At 53.5% G+C, this 16,204-nt stretch overlaps 1 protein-coding gene across 1 annotated transcript in view; it reads left to right on the top strand.

Annotated features, from left to right (window-relative positions):
- The first annotated feature begins 1,089 nt into the window (after window positions 1-1,089).
- Window positions 1,090-16,204, top strand: part of LOC137306175 (NF-kappa-B inhibitor epsilon-like) — a 66,611-nt gene continuing 51,496 nt past the window's right edge. The window contains exons 1-2 of the mRNA XM_067975246.1: window positions 1,090-2,469; window positions 9,012-9,189. Coding sequence (XP_067831347.1) covers window positions 1,800-2,469; window positions 9,012-9,189 — 848 coding nt within the window. The 5' untranslated portion in view covers window positions 1,090-1,799. The remainder of the gene's footprint in view (window positions 2,470-9,011; window positions 9,190-16,204) is intronic.

Here is a 16,204-nt window from a genome sequence, read left to right as displayed (position 1 = left end):
TCTGTCCGGGAGTCAGTCCGGGAGTCTGTCCGGGAGTCAGTCCGGGATCAGTCCGGGAGTCAGTCCTGGAGTCAGTCCGAGAGTCAGTCCGGGAGTCAGTCCGGGAGTCTGTCCGGGAGTCAGTCCGGGATCAGTCCGGGATCAGTCCGGGATCAGTCCGGGAGTCAGTCCTGGAGTCAGTCCGAGAGTCAGTCCGGGAGTCAGTCCAGGAGTTTGTCCGGGAGTCAGTCCGGGATCGGAGGAGAGTGACGGGTGGGAGTCAGTCCGGGATCGGAGGAGAGTGACGGGTGGGAGTCAGTCCGGGATCGGAGGAGAGTGACGGGTGGGAGTCAGTCCGGGAACAGAGGAGAGTGACGGGTGGGAGTCAGTCCGGGATCGGAGGAGAGTGACGGGTGGGAGTCAGTGCCTTTTTTTAAGCTCCACTTTGATAAAGAATTTCAGGGGGTCATCGCCTCCGTGAGCTCTCGTTCGAGGGGTGGGGGGGCACGGTGAAGGAGGGCAGGGAGGGTGGTGCGAGGGAGGGACTGAGCGAGGGAAGTGCCAGTGAGGGAGGGAGGAAGGGAGGGAGGTGCCAGTGAGGGAGAGAAGTGCCAGTGAGGGAGGGAGAGAGGAGGGAGGGGGGAGCCAGTAAGGGAGGGAGGGAGTGAGGGAGGAAGAGATGGAGGGAGGGAGGTGCCAGTGAGGGAGGGAGTGAGGGAGAGATGGAGGGAGGGAGGTGCCAGTGAGGGAGCGAGTGAGGGAAGGAGAGAGGGAGGGAGGGAGGGAGGGAGAGAGGAGGGAGCGAGTGAGTGAGAGAGGGAGGGAGAGAGGGAGGGAGAGAGGAGGGAATTGCCAGGGAACGGGAGAGACAGGTGCCAGTGAGGGAGGGAGGGAGAGAGGAGGGAGGGAGTGAGTGAGAGAGGGAGGGAGAGAGGGAGGGAGAGGGGATGGAAGTGCCAGTGAGGGAGGGAGAGAGGAGGGAGGTGCCTGGGAGGGAGAGTTTTGGCATCAAGCGAGTTGGCCCGACCTTTAACCCTGGTGCTTGTTCCAAACAGCGGAGAGAGAAACAAATCGAGGGAAGTTGCCAGGAAGACTGGAGTGTGTGGAGCCTGCCGACTGTGTCTGTGTGCAACACCCCAGGGGCTCATTTTAATCTGCATCCCCTCTCTAACAAAGGTCTCCCCTTTGCCCTGGAGTGGGGAGGAGGGGTGAGGTGGGTGAAGGGGGTTTTAGGAGAGGACAATCTCCCCCACCGGGTCTCCAAGCAGCACCGACTGAAGACAATTTGAATAGTTGCACAAAAGGAGCCTCCCCTTTCGTCTGCGAGCCTCTGACACCGTCCAATGATGCCTCTCGAAACAGGGGAAGTCCCCTCGATTTTCTCTCTCTCTGCAACTTCCGATATTTCATTGTGAACTTCAAGTGTGTGTGTGTGTGTGTGTGTGTGTAAATATCTGAGTGTGAGTGTGGACCCTCTTGTAAGCAACCTGCAGAGAACTGTCACCCTGTTAAAGTGGGAAAAACACTCAGCCTGTCGCCTCTCCAGTTGGAGCTTTGGGAATTCTTGCTCTCACGTTCTGAACTCTTCTGCCGTCTGAGAACTCCTTCCAAAGCGGCCAGCCTGTATTATGTGCTGAGGTCTTTTGCTGCTACGGTCAGAGGGAGGGAGAAGCTGCTTCCGTCCGCCTTCTGGCATGGTCCTGAAAGGACACCCCTCCCTCACAGCAATCTGTCATGCAGTTGCACACAACGGGTCTCTTGCACCCCACGATTGAGAGGATATTGGCAGCTCGGGACTCTTTCCAAGCCCTGTGGTTTTCATGTGCCTGGACCTGGGCGTCAGTCTGCCCATCGAGCGGTTGGCATCGTTTGAGCCCATGGATCAGCGGCCTTTGGACCTGAGGATGAAGAGGATCGAGGGGGGCTTGAGGCCGAGGGGCGCGGAGCTCGGGGGCCGGGAGGGCTCGGCGGGCTCGGCCGCGGCGCCCGCTGGCGGGCGGGATTGTCTGCGGTGCGCTCCGGGAGGCCCCTGGGGCAATGGCTCGCCCGAGGTCAGGCGGGACAGCGAGCCTTGGCGAGGGGCGGGCACGGAAGGGGAGAGGAGGGCGACTGCTCCTCAGCCGCCGGCCCCCGCCATGCCAACCTCAGCCCAGGCGGGCACCAAGGGCACCAGAGACGAGGATAGGGGCGGATGGAAGGCAGGGATGGATAAATGCAAGATCGCGTTGCCTCCCAGGAAAAGACCGTATCCCATGATGGTAGAGGAGCAGGCAGTTATACCTTCGAAAACGAGCCATGTAGAGGCGTCTGTAGCATCTCAGATCGACAGGCAGCAGCCAGTGAGATTGAAAACCGAAAGGGAAGAGAGTTTTGAATACTGCGGGAGGCAGGAGCAGTTCTTAGCTGCCCCATTTGTGAACGCCAACGGTTACCCCTATCTGGAGCCCATCTACATGTCCATCGGACTGCACCAGCCCCCTTATTACCCAGGTAAGAGTTTCAATTCTCAGCTTCGCGGTAGGTTAGCCGAGCCGTCCTTGAAGGGGAAGGGGCTCCCCGGAAGGGGGAAACGTACAGGGAGGCAGTGGGCTGCAGCTCCCTGTGAAGAGACGGGCCCCGCGGGCTAACGTCTGGAGCTTTCTGGACCCCCCACTCCCCCCCGCCTCGCCTCGGAGCTGAAGCAGAGCTGTGCCATTGCCAGGGAGGTGCTGAGTTCCAGTCCCCTGCTCCAAGCCGCTCGGCCTGCCAGGGTTAGCCCCCGGACGTGAAATCAGCCAGGATGCCCGCTCCTGTTCGCCGTTTCCTGACGTCTGTTTGCGTGCGTGCGCGTCTGGACCTGCGTCTGCGCCCAGTGCGGACGGGCTCGCGATGCCCTCCACAGTTGAGCAGACCGCCCACAATCGCTGCCCGGACCCCCCCCGACCACCACCGGCCCCCCGGACGCGCACGCAGGGAGCGGGCCCCTCGAGATACCGGAGCCGGGGCAGGGGGGGGTGGCAGGAGTTGTGGGGGGGGGTGGTGGGTACTGAATCCTGGCCCACCATGAGTTAGCATTTTAGGAGCAGATGACGCAATATGAAACCTCCCAGTCTTGAGTTGCAATTCCAGAAATTCCTGTTCTTGTGTCAGCCACTGCTGAGATCGTACACCGGTACACCAATTACCCGGGATTGAGTCCACTCCCGTGCGTCTACTAGCCCAGCACCTTTCTCACGGCTGGCCTCCCCGCACTGTAGACTTTGTGCCTGGATTGTCAATCAGAATTCACGAGGGCCGAGAGGGCAGATGTCAGCGGGGAAGGAGGGGAAACCAGTTCTGTGTTGCATCTCTTCTGAAGCCAGCCCCCCTGCTATTTTATCTTTTGAGGGACGTGAGCTGCAGTTTGTTGGTTAGAGAGGCTGCCTAGTAACCGGGGGACGAGGGGACGCTGCGATTTTAAACGCTAAAACACCTTCCCAAGTTGCTTTCCCTTGCACCGTGACCCCCCCAGAGAGCGGTTTATTCTCGGGAGTGCGGGCGTCGCTGGCGAGGCCGGCATTTATTGCCCGTCCCTGGTTGCCCCTTGAGAAGGTGGTGGTGAGCCGCCATCTTGAACCGCTGCAGTCCGTGTGGTGAAGGTTCTCCCGCAGTGCCGTTAGGGAGGGAGTTCCAGGATTTGGGCCCAGCGACGATGGATGAAAGAATGAACTTGCATTTATGTAGCGCCTTTCACGACCTCAGGACGTCCCGAAGCGATTCACAAGCCAACGAGGCGTAGTCGCTGTTGTAATCTAGGAAACACGGCAGCCGATTTGCGCACAGCAAGATCCCACAAACAGCAACGTGATAATGACCAGATCGTCTGGTTTTTTTGTTAGTGATGTTGGCCCCAGGGCACCGGGGTGAACTCCCCCGCCTTGCTCTTCTTCGAAATAGCGGCCGTGGGATCTTTTACGTCCACCTGAGGTGGGGGGCAGAAGGGGCCCTCGGTTTAACGTCGCGCCCGAAAGGCGGGCGCCTCCGACAGTGCGGCGCTCCCGCGGCACCGGCACTGGCGGTCTCAGCCTGGGCGACGTGCTCGAGTCTCTGGAGTGGGACCCGAGCTCACGACCTTCCGCCTCAGTAGGCGAGGATGCGAGACCCGCAGCTGGCGACTCGAGCGGGGAAGAGGTGCTTGAAGAGGCCAATCACCTGACTGACCAGAACTGGCTCCAGTTGCCATTTTTTGGCGGTTATCTTTAAAAAGACCCTCACGATTTTCCCAAAGCTGCTTCTTGGCTTCTTGCCTTACGGTAACCTAGCAACCGGCCTGCGTGACTTGGCACCGCACACTCTGACTGATTTGGTTATTAGCAAGGCTGGGCCAGATGTTTTCCAGGAAAGCCTTTCCCATCTGTCACACACAGATGAGTCCAGTCACTTCAAATTTTGTCGCAATTTAAAGTGCTCGCCCTGAAGCGAAACTCTTATTTGCAGTCCGGATTGACGCCTGTGGTGGGCCACCTAGGATCTGGATTGACGCTTGTGGTTGGCCACCCAAACTTAGCGTGGGCTATAAAACCGTTTGCATATTACTCTGACCAGTGGAGCCCAGTGCGATATAAACAAAGATCATCACTCCACTTAAGACGGAGCCTCTCCGTCTCATTCCTTTCAAAGAGGGAGCCCAGCCCCAGAGGCCCTTTCGAGAGTTAACCTCTCCCTCAGATCCCCTTAAAGAGGCAGTCTCTCCACCTCAAACTTTTTAAAGAGGAAGTCCCATTGTCGAAAACATAAAAGGAATGAACTTGCATTTATATAGCGCCTGGCACGACCTCAGGACGTCCCGAAGCGCTTTCCAGCCATCGAAGTGCGGTCACTGTTGTAATGTAGGGAAAGGCGGCTGCCGATTTGCGCACAGCAAGATCCCACAAACAGCAATGGGATAAGGACCGGATAATCTGTTTCAGTGACGTTGTTTGAGGGATAAATATCGGGGCCCAGGACACCCCCCCCTGCTCTTCTTCAAAATGGTGGCCGCGGGATCTTTCGCGCCCGCCTGAGAGGGGCAGACGGGGCCTCGGTTTAAGGGTCTCATCCGAAAGACGGCACCTCCGACAGGGCAGCACTCCCTCGGCGGCGGCGCGGGTGGGGACCGTCGGCCCGGATTGTGGGCTCGAGTCTCTGGGGCGGGGCTCGAACCCACGACCTTCTGATTCAGTATCGAGCTCCACCCACTCAGCCACGGCTGAGACCTCAAGGCTGTGGTGTAGTGATACTGGAGACCAAAATGTCCCATCTGTCCCTGTCTACGGTCTCCGACCACCTGGTGGGACGTGAGTGGACACCTGTGTGTGAAGCCACTGCTGCAAACACAGATATGATGTGTTTTGGTGACATGCCAAAACACATCATATCTGTGAGGGGCTTCCCGGTGCATTGCTTTACACTCTCACAAGAGGTAAGACCCTGTGGGCAATAGAACCCCATTAACTGTGCCCTGCCACAAATGGGCTGTGGTGGGACTTCAACACAATCTCAAATTCCCCTTTCTGTCTGTTGATTGTTTTATAATGTTCAGAGTGAACCGAGATACTGCACTAATTAAGCTGCGGGGGTTTTAGCATTGCTGAATGGAACCGTTTGAGTTCACATTGTTTCATCAAACACTCCCAGGGAGGTACAGGGGATTAGATACAGAGTAAACCTCCCTCTACGCTGTCCCGTCAAACACTCCCAGGGCAGGTACAGGGTTAGATACAGAGTAAAGCTCCCTCTACGCTGTCCCGTCAAACACTCCCAGGGCAGGTACAGGGTTAGATACAGAGTAAAGCTCCCTCTACACTGTCCCGTCAAACACTCCCAGGGCAGGTACAGGGTTAGATACAGAGTAAAGCTCCCTCTACACTGTCCCATCAAACACTCCCAGGGCAGGTACAGGGGGTTAGATACAGAGTAAAGCTCCCTCTACACTGTCCCATCAAACACTCCCAGGGCAGGTACAGGGGGTTAGATACAGAGTGAAGCTCCCTCTACAATGTCCCGTCAAACACTCCCAGGGTAGGTACAGGGGGTTAGATATAGAGTAAAGCTCCCTCTACACTGTCCCATCAAACACTCCCAGGGCAGGTACAGGGGGTTAGATATAGAGTAAAGCTCCCTCTACACTGTCCCATCAAACACTCCCAGGGCAGGTACAGGGGGTTAGATACAGAGTGAAGCTCCCTCTACAATGTCCCGTCAAACACTCCCAGGGCAGGTACAGGGGGTTAGATACAGAGTAAAGCTCCCTCTACAATGTCCCGTCAAACACTCCCAGGGTAGGTACAGGGGGTTAGATATAGAGTAAAGCTCCCTCTACACTGTCCCATCAAACACTCCCAGGGCAGGTACAGGGGGTTAGATACAGAGTGAAGCTCCCTCTACCTTGTGACATTCCCCAGTCCATCTATGCTCTCGGCCTGCCTGAGCGAAGCTTCTAATTTGCGGCAATTTATCCGTGTTTCGATACCGTGGGCCCGTGCCCGTCGGAAGGGGGGGAACAGAGACTCGAAAACATATTTTACAGCTGGAGGAGACTTTTGATCTCAGTCGACGGCTGGTTTGGGACCTGAGGTCGCAGAATCGAAAGGCTTGCGTCTAACCCCGTGCCCAGCGATCAAATCTCCCTTTCTGACACTAGACAGTTACGAGAAATTGCTGGGGACACACGTCAGCTGCAGGTAGAGTGTGAGCAATTCTCATTGCTTGCGGTGAGAATCAAAAAATCGTATGCAAATCTGAGGTACGCAAACCTTCACAGTGTCTCAGACTCTCGTGCTGCTGATATTTGGGAGCTCAGTCGTGAATGATAACAATTAATGCCTCAGGAGATTGATGCTGCACCAGCTAACATGACTCATACGGCCTCTTTGTTCTTAGCACCAGTCCTCAAACGATGAACATTTCGTGTCAATCAAATACTTCTCCGACCACCTGAGAGGGGCTGAAGGGGTTAAATTACGAGGACAGGTTGCACAGACTCGGCTTGTATTCCCTCGAGTGTAGAAGATTAAGGGGTGATCTAATCGAGGGGTTTAAGATGATTAAAGGATTCGACAGGGTCGATGGAGAGAAACTATTTCCTCTGGAGGGGGAATTCCAGAACAAGGGGGGCATGACCTTAAAATTAGAGCCAGGCCGTTCAGGGGTGATGTCGGGAAGGACTTCTTCACACAAAGGGGAGTGGGAATCTGGAATTCTCCCCCCCCCCCCGCAAAAAGCTGTTGAGGCCGGGGGTCAATTGGAAATTTCAAAACTGAGATTTTTGGCAGGTGAAGGAGCCAAGGCAGGCAAATTGAGTTAAGATACAGATCAGCCACGATCGAAATAAATGTCAGAACGGGCTCGAGGGGCTGAACGGCCTCCTCCAGTTCCTATATTCCAACCCAAATGCTCCTGGTTAGCCGAAAGAAGAGCAAAGCTTCCCATGATATCGTTGCCAGCTCAGTGGTATGAGGTGTTAAGAAGGCAGTTTAGCTGCTTTCATGGTTACGCTGCAATGCTGTGTTTAGTTTGTGGGCCAGTTATGAGCTTCATTGTGAGCAGTTGCCTATCTCCGATTCACCAAATCGATTGATCAGTTGAAAATGGAGAATTTGAGTTCCTGTAAGGTTGCAATCTATTGGGCACTTGATAGAAAATTACCATCTTGTGTAACTGAGGCACGAGTGAAAGATATCAAGGAATCTGCACTTCTGTGTGACTTTTATATTTGCCAAAACTTTACAACTCAGGCATCGAGTGTCGTCAGGGCAGGTACAGGGGGTTAGATACAGAGTAAAGCTCCCTCTACACTGTCCCATCAAACACTCCCAGGGCAGGTACAGGGGGTTAGATACAGAGTAAAGCTCCCTCTACACTGTCCCATCAAACACTCCCAGGGCAGGTACAGGGGGTTAGATACAGAGTAAAGCTCCCTCTACACTGTCCCGTCAAACACTCCCAGGGCAGGTACAGGGGGTTAGATACAGAGTAAAGCTCCCTCTACACTGTCCCGTCAAACACTCCCAGGGCAGGTACAGGGGGTTAGATACAGAGTAAAGCTCCCTCTACACTGTCCCATCAAATACTCCCAGGGCAGGTACAGGGGGTTAGATACAGAGTAAAGCTCCCTCTACACTGTCCCATCAAACACTCCCAGGGCAGGTACAGGGAGTTAGATACAGAGTAAAGCTCCCTCTACACTGTCCCATCAAACACTCCCAGGGCAGGTACAGGGGGTTAGATACAGAGTAAAGCTCCCTCTACACTGTCCCATCAAACACTCCCAGGGCAGGTACAGGGGGTTAGATACAGAGTAAAGCTCCCTCTACACTGTCCCATCAAACACTCCCAGGGCAGGTACAGGGGGTTAGATACAGATTAAAGCTCCCTCTACACTGTCCCGTCAAACACTCCCAGGGCAGGTACAGGGGGTTGGATACAGAGTAAAGCTCCCTCTACACTGTCCCATCAAACACTCCCAGGGCAGGTACAGGGGGTTAGATGCAGAGTAAAGCTCCCTCTACACTGTCCCATCAAACACTCCCAGGGCAGGTAGAGGGGGTTAGATACAGAGTAAAGCTCCCTCTACACTGTCCCATCACACACTCCCAGGGCAGGTACAGGGGGTTAGATACAGAGTAAAGCTCCCTCTACACTGTCCCATCAAACACTCCCAGGGCAGGTACAGGGGGTTAGATACAGATTAAAGCTCCCTCTACACTGTCCCATCAAACACTCCCAGGGCAGGTACAGGGGGTTAGATACAGAGGAGAGAGAGAAAGAAAGGAAGTCTTGCATTTATATAGCGCCTTTCATGACCTCAAGACATCCCAAAGCACTTTACAGCCAATGAAGTACTTCTGAAGTGCAGTCACTGTTGTAACATAGGAAACGCGGCAGCCGATTTGCGCACAGCAAGATCCCACACACATGGTGAAAGAATTGCCTCTCCGTTGCACAGTCCGCCTTCAATTTGGCCCGCAGGATAAGCTCGGTGGGATTTCTCTTGTGTTGACCTTTTCCTCCCCCTTTTTCCCGTTTCCCGACAGGTGCGAGCAAATCCTACCTCTCGTCGTCTATCCCCATCTGCCCCGTGCCTACCCACCCCATCTCGGTCGGCGCGCTACCCGCCTTCCACCCGCCGCCCTGCCCGCTGCTCTGCCCGAGGGAGGACATCGTGGCTTCTGACATCGCCATGGCGACCAGGCAGGACGAGGATGGAGACACGTAAGTGACCTTTCTTTCCGAAAGAAGATTAAAAAAAAAATAACTTGGCGTCGTCGGGTGAATTTCTTTGCGGACTATTTACGGGAGAAATGAGCAGAGGCCGGTGAGGGAGCAGGGACGCAGTTAAATTCCCAGATGTGGACCAGGAGATGTTGACAAGGCAACAAGGGTCTGGATTTGAGGCCCAGTTACAAACTGAAAAAGAAGCATCGTTCCCAGTGGGTGTTGTTGGGACGCACACGGTCGTGTGTATGGCACTGGGTCACACGGGCCTGCACACGGTTGTTCCCCGTCATTGGTGTTGAGTTGAGGGCAGCTGTAGGAGGCTACAATTGGCCTCAGTGTTGGTGGACTAGAGAGTGTGCCCACATGGATATGCAGCATTCTAAGTTCTACCACTCTCTCCATCTCTCTCGTGCGTTTGCTCTCTTTCTCCCCATCTCTCTCTGTTTCTCTCTCTCTCTGTTTCTCTCTCGCTCCCTCCCTCTTTCTCTCTCTCTCCATCTCTCCTTCCCTCTCTCTTTCTCTTTTCCCTCTCTCTCTCTCTCTTCTCTCTTTCTCTTTCTCCCTTTTTCTCCTCTCTCTCTCCCTCTTTCCCTCTTTCTCTCTCTCTCTTTCCCTCTCTTTCTTCCTCTCTCTTTCTCTCTCTCTCTGTCTCTCCCTCTTTCCCTTTCTTTCTCTCTCTATCTCTCTCCATTTCTCTCAATCACTATCTCGCTCTTTATCTCTATTTCTAACTCTATCTCTTTCTCCATCCCTATATCTCCATCTCTAACCATCACTTTCTTTCTTTCTCTCTCCATCTCTTTCTGTCTCCATCTCTTTCTCTCTCCATCTCTACATCATTCCATCTCTCCTTCTTTCCTTCTCTTTCTCCATTTCTCTTTTTCTCTCTATCACTCCATCTCTCCATCTCTCCTTCTCACTTTCTCTCTCCATCTCTCTTTCTCTCTCTCCATCTGTCTCTCTCTCCATCTCTCTTTTTCTCTCTCTCCATCACTCCATCTCTCCATCTATCCTTCTCTCTTTCATGCTGCATCTCTTTTTCTCCCACTCCATCTCTCTTTCTCTCTCTCCATCTCTCGTTCTCTCTCCATAACTCTCCATCTCTCTATCTCCATCTGTCTTTCTCTCTCTCCATCTCTCTTTCCCTCTCTCCATCTCTCTTTATCTCTCACCATCTGTCTTTCGATCTCTCTTTCTCTCTCCATCTCTCTCTCTCCATCTCTCTTTCTCCATCTGTCTTTGTCTCCATCTCTCTTTCCCTCTCTCCATCTCTCTCTCTCTCCATCTCTCTCCATCTCTCTATCTCCATCTGTCTTTCTCTCTCTCCATCTCTTTCTCTATCCATCTCTCTCTCTCTCCATCGCTCTTTCTCTATCCATCTCTCTCTCTCCATCTCTCTTTCTCTCTCCATCTGTCCTTCTCTCCATCTCTCTTTATCTCTCTCCATCTCTCTCTCTCTCCATCTCTCTTTCTCCATCTGTCTTTCTCTCCATCTCTCTTTCCCTCTCTCCATCTCCCTCTCTCTCTCTCCATCTCTCTTTCTCTCCCCATCTCTCTCTCCATCTCTCTCTCTCTCGCCGTCTCTCTTTCTCTCTCCATCTCTCACCATCTCTCTTTCTCTCTCCATCTGTCTTTCTCTCTCCATCTCTCTTCTCTCTCTCCAGCTCGCTCTCACGACTGACCACCTTAGCGATCCAGTTGCAACTGCTAAGTGAATGGGCAGCAACAGGCTCAGATCTGCACAGCGATGGAATCTCTCACTGCCCCCTCCTTGTCCATGAGTGCCCATGGGACTACCAGGATGGTAGATGATAAACGAGGTGGACCCTGGTCTTTTACTGTCCAGCAGTCCCTATATCCCTGCCGAGCTGCTGGGGTATCGATGCCCTCAAGGAGAGATAGACTGCTTGAGAAACACATCGAACTAAAGAGATAGATCGAGCAAGACAGATAAAAGGAAGGCAAGATGAGAAATAGGCAAGGTCAGAAAAACTCACAGAGGGAGAGACGGATAGAGGGAGAGAGAGAGAGGGATGGATAGAGGGAGAAGAGAGAGGGACAGATAGAGGGAGAGAGAGGGAAGGATAGAGGAAGAGAGAGAGGGACAGCATGGGAGAGAGAGAGTGACGGATAGAGGGAGAGAGAGGAATGGATAGAGGGAGAGATGGATAGAGGGAGAGAAGGGACGAATAGAGGGAGAGATGGATAGAGGGAGAGAGAGAGGGACGGATAGAGGGAGAGAGAGGGACGGATAGAGGGAGAGAGAGGGATGGATAGAGGGAGGGACGGATAGAAGGAGAGAGGGAGGGACAGATAGAGGGAGAGAGAGAAGGACGGATAGAGGGAGAGAGAGAGGGACAGACAGAGGGCGAGAGAGCAGGACGGATAGAGGGAGAGAGAGGGACGGATAGAGGGAGACAGAGAGATGGGTAGAGGGAGAGAGACACACTGATATTGGGAGAGAGAGATGGATAAAGGGAGAGAGAGAGAGAGGGAGGAGGAGAGAGAGAGATGGTTAGAGGGAGAGAGAGAGACAGAGTGACAAGAGTTAGTTATACACACTGTAGGTGCCTGGTGTACAGACTCCGCCCGATGTACATGGACTGTGCCCCCAGTGTACAGACTGTGCCCGGTGTACAGACTGTGCCCCCAGTGTACAGACTGTGCCCCCGGTGTACAGACTGTGCCCCCAGTGTACAGACTCTGCCCTCGGTGTACAGACTCTGCCCTATGTACACGGACTGTGCCCCGGTGTACAGACTGTGCCCGGTGTACAGACTGTGCCCTGGTGTACAGACTCTGCCCGCTGTGCCCACCACTTCAACCCACGGTTCAGTTTCACTTTTTCACTTCCCAAAGCATCACTGAAAAGGAAACGATGAGGAGTGACGGCAGGTTCACAGCTCACACCGCACAACAACAGCGAAATCAGCAAGCCCCTCGTCCCCTCTCTGTCTCTCGCTCTCGAGACCTCTCTCTCTTTTTTAAAATCTCATTCTCTCTTCGCCAACCAAGAGCGTAAGAGGAAGCATTCCTGGCACTGAGCGATGCTGTGCGAGATGTGAAGGACCATTGATCGAGCTGATGTGTGTCTGCTGCCAGACTCCCTGTGGTCTCTTTGGTTACCGTACTTGAAGTTGTGCTTTGTTGATACTGCTACTGATAAGACCCTGCCAGCCCTTCATTGCGGGAAATCCCCCCTCCCCCACCCTATACCACAATGACACACTCCCCGGACCGCACTGAGGCTGTGTTCTGAAAGACTCACCCATTTCTGACATCAGCCCGCTCGCTCTCTCTCTCTCTCTCTCTCGCTCTCGCTCTCTCTCTCTCTCTCGCTCTCTCTCTCTCTCTCTCACTCTCTCTCTCTCTCTCACTCTCTCTCTCTCACTCTCGCTCTCTCTCTCTCTCTCTCTCGCTCTCTCTCTCTCATTAACCATTACCTTGCTGACTCTTACCCAAACTGAGGAGATTTGTTCAACTGAACAGTTCAAACTTCTGTCTGTGTCTGTGTGTGTGTGTGGGTGTGTGTGTGTGTGTGTGTGTGTCTCCGTGTGTGTGTCGCTCAGTGTGTGTGTCTGCCTCTCTGATTCCCTCGCCTCTTTCTCTCTCTCCCTTGCTCTCTCTGCATCTCTATCTCCCCCTCTCTCTCTCTCTTTCTCTCTCTCTCTCCATATCACTCTCTCTGGCTCTCCTCTGTCTTGTCACTCTGCATCTCACTGCCTTTCTCTGTCTCTCGGTCTCTCACTGTGTCTGTTGTGCTTTAACTCTCGCTGTCATTCTTTTGATTTCTCTCTCTCTCTCTCTCTCGCTGTCTCTCTCTTTGTTTCTCTCTCTCTGTCTCTCTCTTTCTCTGTCTCTTTCTTTCTCTCCTTCTCTGTCTCTCTGTCTCTCTCTTTCACTGTCTTTCTGTCTCTGTATCTCTCTCTCTATCTCTCACTCTGTGTGTCTCTCTATCTCTTCTCTCTGTCTCTCTCTGTCCCTCTGTCTCTCTTTTTCTCTCTGTGTGTCTCTCTTTTTCTCTTTCTCTCTCTGTCTCTCTCTGTCTCTCTCTCTCTGTCTCTCTCCAGTTGTCTCTCTCCCTCTGTATCTCTCTCCCACTGTCTCTCTCCCTCTCTCTGTCTCTCTCCCTCTGTCTGTCTGTCTCCCTCTCTCTGTCTCTCTCCCTCTGTCTCTTTCCCTCTGTCTCTCTCTCTCTCCCACTCTCTGTCTCTCCCTGTCTCTCTCCCTCTCTCTGTCTCTCTCCCTCTCTCTGGCTCTCTCTGGCTCTCTCCCTCTGTCTATCTGTCTCTCACTCTCTGTCTCTCCCTCTGTCTCTCTCCCACTGTCTCTCTCCCTCTCTCTGTCTCTCTCCCTCTGTCTGTCTGTCTCCCTCTCTCTGTCTCTCTCCCTCTGTCTCTTTCCCTCTGTCTCTCTCTCTCCCACTCTCTGTCTCTCCCTGTCTCTCTCCCTCTGTCTCTCTCCCACTGTCTGTCTCCCTCTGTTTGTCTCCCTCTGTATGTCTCTCTGTCTCCTTTTCAGTTGCTGGTCCCTTTATTGTATGTACATTTCACACAACAACAACAACGTGCATTTATATAGCGCCTTTAATATAATAAAACATCCCGAGGCTCTTCACAGGAGCGATTATCAAACCAAATTTGACACCGAGCCACATAAGGAGATGTTAGGACAGGTGACCAAAAGCTTGGTCAAAGAGGGAGGTTTTAAGGAGGGTCTTAAAGGAGGAGAGAGAGAGGCGGAGAGGTTTAGGGAGGGAATTCCAGAGCTTAGGGCCCAGGCAGCTGAAGGCACGGCCGCCAATGGTGGAACGATGGAAATCGGGGGATGCACAAGAGGCCAGAATTGGAGGAGCGCAGAGATCTTGGAGGGGGCGAGGCAATGGAGGGATTTGAAGACAAGGATGAGGAGTTTAAACTCGAGGCATTGCCAGACACACTGGCAGCTCTGCTGGCTGTTGAACCAGTTGCAGGAAAGACCAATGGGAGACTGTGAGCTATTTATCCTGAACGGATAACTTCCTCTCCCCCACCCCGGTCTCTCTCTGTAGCCCGTTCACATTGTGCGGTTTCTTTTGTCCCCGTTCCCCTCCTGAAGGTGCTGTGATATTCGACCATGGGGTGCTTCACAGCAGACCCCACTCCCCCCACGCTTTGGCAGCAGGGTAGCGTTCACGAATGGGAAGACAAGAGAGAGAGAGAGAGAGAGAGGCCTGAGGGACAGTGTGGTGCCTCGACCACTGTCCCTCTCGGTGTAGATCGGTCCAACGCAACTCAGGCCCCCCCAGTACCGGCCTGGATTTTGTGCTCAAGTTTCTGGAGTGGGACTCGAACCCACGCCCTTCTGACTCGGAGGCGAGAGTGTTACCCACTGAGCCACAGCTGACACTTTGAAGATCGCAGGTCGTTAAGGACCAGACAGCAATAACTTCTGATTATCTATCCTCTCCTTTCTCCTTTCCAAACTCCATCAAGACCCACCCTTTTACCCCTGAATCACACTCTCCCCTCTCTCTCTCCCCCTCTCCCCTCCTTGTCTCTCTTCACCTCTCTCAATCCCTTCCCCCTCATTCCCTCTCTCTCTCACTTCCTTTCTACCTCCCTCTCTCACTCACTCTTTCTCCCTCACTCTTCTCCAATTCATGCACCTCTCTCCATCCTCTCCTTCTATCTCTCCTCCCCTCTTCCCTGTTTCTCTGTCTCTGTCCGTCTCTATCACTCTGCCCCTTTCTCTACCCTATCTTTCCTTGAACTGACTCCCCTCTATCTCCTTCTGCCTCCCTCTCACTCTCCCCCTCTGTCAATGCTCTCTCTTTCACTCTGCCCCTCGTTCTACCCTATCTGTTGACCAACCCTCTCTTTCCCTATTGCCCTCTCCCTCCCTCTCTACCTCTCTCCATCTCTGCCCTTTCTCTTTCCCTTCTGTTGCCCTCTCCCGAACTCTTCACCAATTATTTTCCCCTCTAACACTCCCTCCTCCTCTCTCCATCTGTCCCTCTGTTTCTATCTATATTTTGCCCTCTGCCTCTTTCTCCTCTTTTATTCTCTCCTCTGACTCGCCCCTCAGTCTCTGTCTGCTCTTCTTCCTCTCCCCTCTAACTCTCTATCCCTCTCTCTCCCTTCTACCTCCCCTCTAACTCTCTCTCCCCTCTATCTCTCCTCTAACTCTTCCTCCCTTCTAACTCTCCTCCCTCTAACTCTCTCCCCTCTATCTCCCCTCTAACTCTTCCTCCCCTCTCTCTCCCCTCTAACTCTCCCCCTCTAACTCTCTCCCCTCTATCTCCCCTTGAACTCTGTCTCCCTCTTTCTCCCCTCTAACTCTCTCTTCCCTCTATCCCCCACCTAACTCTCTCTCCCTCTACCTCCCCTCTAACTCTCTCTCCCTCCATCTCCCCTCTAACTCTCTCTCCCCTCTAACTCCCCTCTAACTCTTTCTCCTCTCTCCCTTCCCTCTAAATCTCTCTCCAGTCTACCTCCCCTCTAACTCTCTCTCCCTCCATCTCCCCTCTAACTCTCTCTCCCTCCATCTCCCCTCTAACTCTCTCTCCCTCTATCTTCCCTCTAGCTCTCTCTCCCCCTCTATCTCCCCTCTAACACTCTCTCCGCTCTCTCCCCTCTAACTCTCTCTCCTCTAACTCTTTCTCTTCTCTCCCTTCCCTCTAACTCCCTCTCCCTCTCCAGCCTACCTTCCGTCTAACTCTCTCTCCCCTCTACCTCCACACTAACTCTCTCTCCCCTCTGTCTCCCCTCTAAATCTCTCTCCCCTCTACCTCCCCTCTAACTCCCTCTCCCCTCTATCTCCCCTCTAACTCTCTCCCCTCTATCTCCCCTCTATCTCACTCTCCCCTCTATCTGCCCTCTAACTCTCTCTCCCCTCTATCTCCCCTCTAACTCTCTCTCCCCTCCATCTCCCCTCTAACTCCCTCCCCCTTCTGCCCCTCTATCTCCCCACCTTTCCCCTGGCCATTACCAATCTCTCGGTCTCTTTCTTTGTATTCTCCGTCTGCCTA

Source organism: Heptranchias perlo, chromosome 42 (assembly GCF_035084215.1).
Source record: "Heptranchias perlo isolate sHepPer1 chromosome 42, sHepPer1.hap1, whole genome shotgun sequence".
Lineage (NCBI taxonomy): Eukaryota > Metazoa > Chordata > Chondrichthyes > Hexanchiformes > Hexanchidae > Heptranchias > Heptranchias perlo.
Note: the sequence above shows the minus strand (reverse complement) of the source record. Positions and strands in the feature narration are given on the sequence as shown.